The following is a 7,410-nucleotide window of genomic DNA, read 5'->3' on the forward strand; positions in this document are numbered from 1 at the left end:
AGGAGGAGGAGGAGGAGGGAAGGGGGGAGGGTGTTGACAAATGCAAATGCAGCATGAAGTGCATTTCTTCTCACTTGGGTGGGAGAATGAGATGTTTAAAGGGGATACAGATAAAAATAAAGCAGGTATTGAGCAGCGAGGCCTCGGCTGACCTCTCCATCATTCCCACGAGTTACGACTCTCTGATAAAAAGTCTCTCCGAGCTCAGATCCATCACTGCCAGACTCTGCAGATCTGTCTCCACGTACAAATTCCCGACCCCACCCCCACCCTCCCCCTCTCCCTGCCCGCCACTGGGGGAACGCCGAGTGGGAACGGCAAACACCCCGATGATTGAGCCGATGACAAACGACGCCGCCAACGAAGTGGGGAATCCCCCGGTCGACGATTATTCACCTCAGCCAAACCCTACCTGAACTCCCCCGCCTCCCCCACCGAGCCTGGGAACCTGCACTTCATAACCCCCCCCCCCACCCTCCACACCCGCCTTTAACCCCAGAGGACAAAGATAGGGCGTGGAGGGCAGGATCACTCACTCTGCTCGCTTTTTTCTGCCCTTTTTTTCCCCTTTCTACAGCGTGTCAGGGAGGGTCGAGGGAAATCTGTTCACCTGAAGCTTCACACACACACACACACACACACACACACACACACACACACACACACACACACACACACACACACTAAAAGTCTATTTTCCCTTCAAATAAGAGCCATAAACGTGCTCCTGCGAGTTAAATCACTGAAACCAGTTTTCACCACAAATCAGCTCATTTGGAGGGATTTTCCAGAGACGAGCTTCAGCGTCGTTAAAGAAGAAATACAAACACATCCGATCGACGCACAAACATCCAGAGAACTACGTTTCACCGGAGAAGCTTCAGATTCCCACCAGGTGAAATACCGTCGCTGAGTTTCACATTATAAACTATATCTATAGAAACCAGCTTCGTTACGGCCACAGTGATCAAATATTTGCTTGACGCCACAGTCCAACAACATTTATCAAGACGGAGACGCATTTTCACTACAATCAATCAAGTTTGGTGCCAATAACAAAAAAATAAAAAGAGATTTTTTTACGAGACCCTTCTGCTGAAATGTGTCAGGATTTAACAGCTGCACAACAACTTGAACAACTTCAGCGTAAAAAGGCAAGAAGAAGAGTCATAAGGAGGAAACAGACCCAGAATCTGACTGCTGGTTCCAGACCTGGGGGGCCGGGACCCCAACGAGGGGTCTCATGTGGATCAGAGGGGCCAAAAAGATCTGCAGCATTGTTGCATGAGAGGTGAGTTTAATTTTGATGCATTCCCAACTTTCATTGGCGCCAAATCACGTTTCTTCTTCTTCTTCTTCTTTTTTTTTTTAAAACACTGCACAGTTAGAGCTCGTCAGTCGTCTGAAAAACGATCTGACAGCAGGAAAACCACTAAACTCATACGCACACGTCCAAGCTGTGACGAGAAATCACGAGGAAATACGGCTGAGGAGAGTCAGAGAGGGCGACGGACATGATGTGAAGCTCGATGCTGCGTTTTCAGGTGTCGTCTCTCTGCTGTTCACTTTCTAATTAAAAGGCTAAATAATAATAAAACATTTCAAAATAAAACAGCAGCTCTGTGGAAGGACGGACACTCCAGAGCTTTTCTCTTGACTCCTATTTGTTCTTTGTTTATTTCAAACACTTGTCGTCGTGTTGTTTTACGTGTGTGTTCATGCTAGCGGGGCTCCGGCTGAATAAATAAAGGTGAATAAAGAGTAAAGAATAAAAAAGCTGCGGAGCTGCTTGGACATCGACCGCGGCCCTAAAGATGGAAATACGTCCAGTTTGTTCACACCAACATAAATATCTGTTCTAATAGAAGAACGCTGACCTCTGACCTCTGACCTCTGACCTCCAGCTACAAACTCTGGACTTTTTGTGTTGTTTTTCATATAAACGCTCTGGTAGGAAGGTTCAGTCAGGTGAGGTTAATCGCTCCGACCCCAGAGGGGTTAACGGGACGGTCACACCTCACGGCTGCGTCTCTCCGACGCTTCGCTTCGGTTCTGATGACTTTGCGTCGTCGTCCTCTGCTTCTGCTTAAACGTCCGAGCTGCTTTAGTGAGCTCATGTTTGCCGTGGGTCCTGATCTGAAGTCAGCAGGGACAGACGCAGGTCTCACACCTTAAAGTGAACTTTCCTGAAATAACAACATGTAACTAATAATGTTTTAAGAAGAAATCTGTGAAACTGTTGCTCGGTACGTTATTCTCTGAGGTTTAAAACATTTTTTAGGCCTCATGTTAGTTTCTATTCATTTCTAATAAAGATATTAACTAAAACTAAACACATTTACTTCATAAAACCAGAATTAGTGAAGTAGAAAAAACTACTTCCTTTAATTTGAGATATTTTTTTGATAGAAATCAGCAACAAGTTCAGGATTTATCTGAATATTTTGTGCCGTCTTTCCTGTCACAGAGTGATATTTCTTCATTTCTCCAGACTCCATCAGTGAGTCCTGAAGAAGTGACACACAGTCTGATCCCTGTGATTTTAGCAGAAGAAGGTGTGCAGGGGAACCGTTCACACACACACAATCCTTCCTGCACGTTAACGGGACACTAAACGTCGATGCGCCGCCGTCACAAACACAGTTCATCTCAGAGCTCCTGTGACTCTGAGCACAAAGTACGACAAACACTATTATTCACAATAATCACAGGAGCAGATCAGCGTCTAACCTCCCTGTAAATAAAACACTTCAACACCTGAAATATCTGACACGTTAAAGTCAGAACAGGCCGACCAGCTTCGTCTTCGCTCGACGTGATGAAGGTTTCACACTCTGGGGCTCACGTGAGGCGTTTAAGTTGAGTTGTGAGGTTTGTAAACGAGGGATTGTGTTCTGTGGCTGAAGCAGCAGCACACTTGGTCTGACACTCGGAGACAATCTGTGGATTTTGCTGCATAAATATTAAGATGAAGCCTCTTTTTTTCTCTTACAAACTTTAATTCTCATCATATTTCTGCCCTCCTTACTTTCTCCATCAGTTTGGATCATCCGTCTCTTTTGTTTTGCACTTTCAGCATCTTGTTTCTTACATTTTTTTCCACGTCAGATTATTAATGACGTGCTCTCACTGTAAAAGATGCAGCTCTTGGTGTGACACCAGGTTTCAGGCACCAGACTCCAAAGACAAATGGCTTGATTTGTGCTCGACCTACAGGATTGTAGCTGCTTGTTTTCGCCTGAGATGAACACTAACGTAACGCTATCTTCACACTCTGTGAAGGAACTTCCCTGGACTGTATGTAGACATGTAGAGCAGTCGGATCACTCTGGGTTCAGGGTTTGGTTCGTTACTTTACTTTCTACTGAAGGAGCTTAATGAATTATTTTGACTCACGGCTGAGAATTTCCTTTCAGTTTGTGGCTTTTATTTGAATTTATTGGTTTATTTTCTGTCTTCTGGTAAAGTTCACTCCAGGTGATGCACTTTCCCGCCACATTAAAAGCTTCTCCCTTAAAAAAAAAATCTAAAAACTGACAAGTGAGAAAATGTTGAACAACACGGATGATTTAACGCACACGAGGAGATCTCTGCTCGTCCGACCATGAAGTTTGAAGAAAAGTTCTCGTTTTCCTCTCGTTCAGTCTGATCAGGTAACAATCGCTGATCAATAGCAGGTCTGCAGCACTTTTTAAGGGCTGCTGGACGTTTTTATGGAGCTGCTGGTTTGTGAACGCAGCCTCAGCCTGTCAGTTGTGTAACACTGATATCATGTTTCTGTGTTACAGATGTCACAGCAGACCCACACATGCTCTGTTAAACATGTCTGCTTCTTCTGCTTATTGTGTTTAATATCACACTTCATCACCTGACTGTCATTTCATCTCTTCTTTTTATAATTAACTATCTCCTCTGCACATGTGACACCTTTTGGATATCTGAGGAATCCCTTCACCCCTTTTTTCCCACCATTAAAGATTATTTGTCTGGAGTTTTTCCGTCTCTAAATCGATGCAGAGAGGAAAAGCTGATGTCAGATAAATTGCAAAACCCTCTAAGGCAAAATTTGTGATTCTTAATTTCAAACAAGCGTCTTCCTGCACAGAAAGCAGCCCGACACACACTCAGCTGAGGAATCGGAGAGTTTCATTATTTATCTGTCTGCTTCCTCAGAACGAAGCTTTTTAAAAAAACACTCAGAAACACCACAAATCTGCAGCTTCCTCTCCCCACAAACACCCCCACAGAGACACCGATCGTCCAGGTGACGACAAAAACACTGAGCACCAACAACATCTGAAATCACCTCTGCACACTCAGACGTCTAGAAACCATTAAAAAGCCGTTGTGACGCCGCCTGGTCTCCTCTTTAAGCATCCACACTTCATTTAAGGGGAGTTTTCATGTGTACAAATGAGGAGGTTTTGCTCTGCAGTGATGTTTGGAGCCACAGGGAGAGAAAAACGGTCATTTTGTGAATGAAGTTTGGTTCATTTACATTAAATCCTCCTTTATTACATTTCTTGCACGGTGTGTTTTTGCTGTTTTCCCTCTTGTTACTTTGGCTTCAGATCTCGTCACCCACCTGCCCGTTAAACCTTCAGTCTGAAATGTTGCACCTTTTCTCAGTCTTCTAGCAGCTTTGTGTGGTTTTTTTTGTTTTATTCTAACTCTGATGATGAAGTTTGTGGTTTTAAGACGCGGAAATAAACTGAATTTTGTTTCTATTTAACATTTGTGTCATTTATTAAAAGTGTAAAAAGAGTCTTGTGAGCCTGTAAATACTCTCCACCTCCTCCGTAGACCGAGAAAGTCTCAGACTAAAACATCTGCCCAGCTGTACTTTACATCCACCACACCACCAGCAGCCATTTAATCTGGGCTCAGATTAGAGCTGTCTTTAATCCACAGTCATTTTTATCTAAAATATAAATATTTGTTGGTTTTCTTGTTCTTTCTTTTCTTCTTCTATGCTCTGACATTTTTTTTTTTTTTTTTACAATTTGCAGACTCTCTATAAACCCAAACTGACTCTATTAAATGATTAATACTCTCAAGCTAAATATAATTTGGCTCCTACATTTGTTCTTGTCTGTCCACACCTGAACACGTGTGGACAATAATGTTGATCCTGTTTCAGGTGAAACAGGATTTTAACGTCCTCACACACTCTTTGTGATGTGAAACAGGTGTGTGTTTTTTTTTTAAATGTGTGTTTTATGAGAAGCTGCACAGTTTTATGTGATGAGCTGCAGGATGCAAAGAGAGCTTGGCTTCAAATTTAAGCACAAAATGATGCTTTGCTTTTTAAAAAAAATAGATTTAAAACGCTGCAAATTCACTTTAGTTTCTTGTTCTTGTTGCCAGAACGATGCTGCAGATTTTGGAGCAGGAAATAGAATAATTCTGCATTCAATTCCGGATTTAAAAGCTGTGTTAAAGTTGGAGGAGAAGCTCTGATCCAAACCTGAAGCAGCGCCGCGAATCCTGCATTGATTTATTGGAGCAAAGCGCTCAAATTTCACTTCAGCTCACCTGAGAAAGACACTGAAGCCTCTGAAGTCTCGTTATTAACGTCGTGTTTTAACATGAAAAAGCTCAGGGAGAATTTGAGGACTTTTCCAAAACTCTAAAAATCCTTTTTTTTTACGTTATTGGATTTTAAAGTGACATAATTTACTGGTAGAATTTGGGACTTTGGTCATTCAGATTTCCGGAAACTTCTACTAAATGAGTATTTCTCCATTTGTGTGATGTTTTAGGAGCTCTGAGGTGTAAAAGCTGCTGAGGTGTGTGACTGTGGACCTCGGCTGTCTGCCGCTGCGTGTCTTTGTATCACGGAGGTCAAAACGTTCACTTATTTTATTCTGCGCGCCAAAAGCTGCAGAAACCTTTAATTTAACATGTGACCCACTTAAATTTAGCTTTATTTCATCTTCGAATCGGTACATAAATTAAATATCGCCTAAATTCAGATTTTTTAAATTATACTCCAGCGTCTTAGAATTTCTAAACGGTGATGTTTGGAGATAAAAGAAAATCGCTGTGATTTAATTAAATGGTCTTGTTCTTATTCTTATAATTACCTTCTAAATAACCCTCAAATATTCTTTAAGACTCCCAGAGAACAGACGCCTGCAGCGGCTGCAGCTCCGCGCTCCTCCCGCCGCTTCTCTGCGCTCGTTACGCGCGGCGTGTTCGTGCAGCACCGAACTGCGTGTGAGGATTATTTAAATTAACGATCAGCGGCGCGGTGCGGGACATGCACGCAATATTTCAGGTTGAGCTTTGGCTCCTAAAGACGAGCGGAGGCTGGAAAGTGATTCGGCGTCCGTCTCCGCTCGCAGCGGCCAGTTGGTGAACCCGAATCCTGCGGAGAGGAGGCGGGAGGCGGTGTGGAGGGGCTGCCGCTCCGCGCTGAACCCATCAACCCTGCTGGTTTGAATTACCGACTAATGACTGACATGAATTCATGTGGTGGTTCTCCCTGCGTTTTTTTTTTCTCAAATAAATGTTTGCTTTACTTTTTCTGAATTACAAACGGAGCAAGTTGTTCAGCCAACATGATTTTTCAGAGTGGAGCTTTGATATAAAGTCCAGCTGCTGCTTCCCTCTGTCACTTTACACTAAAAGTTTGCAGCCTCTTTCTGACTGTTTGGGTTATTTTATCCTCTCCCAGATAAAAAGGGGGAAGTGTGACGCGTGCACGGTTCATCCTCTCGCTTTAGTTTGTTTTTCTAATTTTCCCTCAAATAACACAGAGACAGGGGGGCTGAGCTGCCTGCTGCAGCCGTGGGGCTCAGCTGCTCTAAACTTTGGGTCGAACTCGCCGTTTCCTGCTCTGCTCGCCCCGCAGACTGCGCGGGCACTTCGGTGCATGTCACTTTTCACCCGGATCCTGCAGGACGCGAACACCACTTTCACCTTCACGGAGTTTTCTAAGTGAGCCACTAATCGGCCGGTGGGCACCGCGGAGCACAGAGAGGGGAAGCTGTGGTGGTTTTTACCTCTGGGCCGCTGTGTTGGCGTCCAAAATCCCTGCGCCCTGCATCCAGGAGCGGACCGGGGTCATGCCGGTGGGGAGCGGCTCCTCCTTCATGGTCAGGGCCCCCCGGGGGAGGCTGTCCTGGATGGAGAACATCAAAGTGTCCTTCTGGGAGCTTTGCCTTCACCAGAAACAAGAAAGAAGAAGAATAATCCTCCCTGTAGCAGCCACTCAAAAAAGCCAAAGGACCACCTGGATTAAGGTGGAGAAGAGAGGAGCGATGAGGAGAAGGAAGGAGGGGAGGAGGGACGCACGAGCGAGCTTCCCCAAAGTACCGGGTCCTGATCCAGAGATGAGTCCCGGATCCCTCTGGGTTTCTCCGGGGTTGTTTTAGATCCCAGCCCCGGCTCGCAGCTGCCCGGGCT

At 44.6% G+C, this 7,410-nt stretch overlaps 1 protein-coding gene across 2 annotated transcripts in view; it reads right to left on the minus strand.

The window, feature by feature from the left end:
• LOC139206753 (transcription factor COE1-like) overlaps positions 1-7,141 on the minus strand; it is a 157,918-nt gene extending 150,777 nt beyond the window's left edge. For both annotated transcript variants that reach the window (XM_070836325.1, XM_070836324.1), the window contains exon 1: positions 7,008-7,141. In XM_070836325.1, the coding sequence (XP_070692426.1) occupies positions 7,008-7,141 (134 nt within the window). The remainder of the gene's footprint in view (positions 1-7,007) is intronic.
• Between the last annotated feature and the right edge of the window lie 269 nt (positions 7,142-7,410).

The sequence above is a fragment of the Pempheris klunzingeri genome, chromosome 9 (assembly GCF_042242105.1).
Source record: "Pempheris klunzingeri isolate RE-2024b chromosome 9, fPemKlu1.hap1, whole genome shotgun sequence".
Taxonomy (NCBI): domain Eukaryota; kingdom Metazoa; phylum Chordata; class Actinopteri; order Acropomatiformes; family Pempheridae; genus Pempheris; species Pempheris klunzingeri.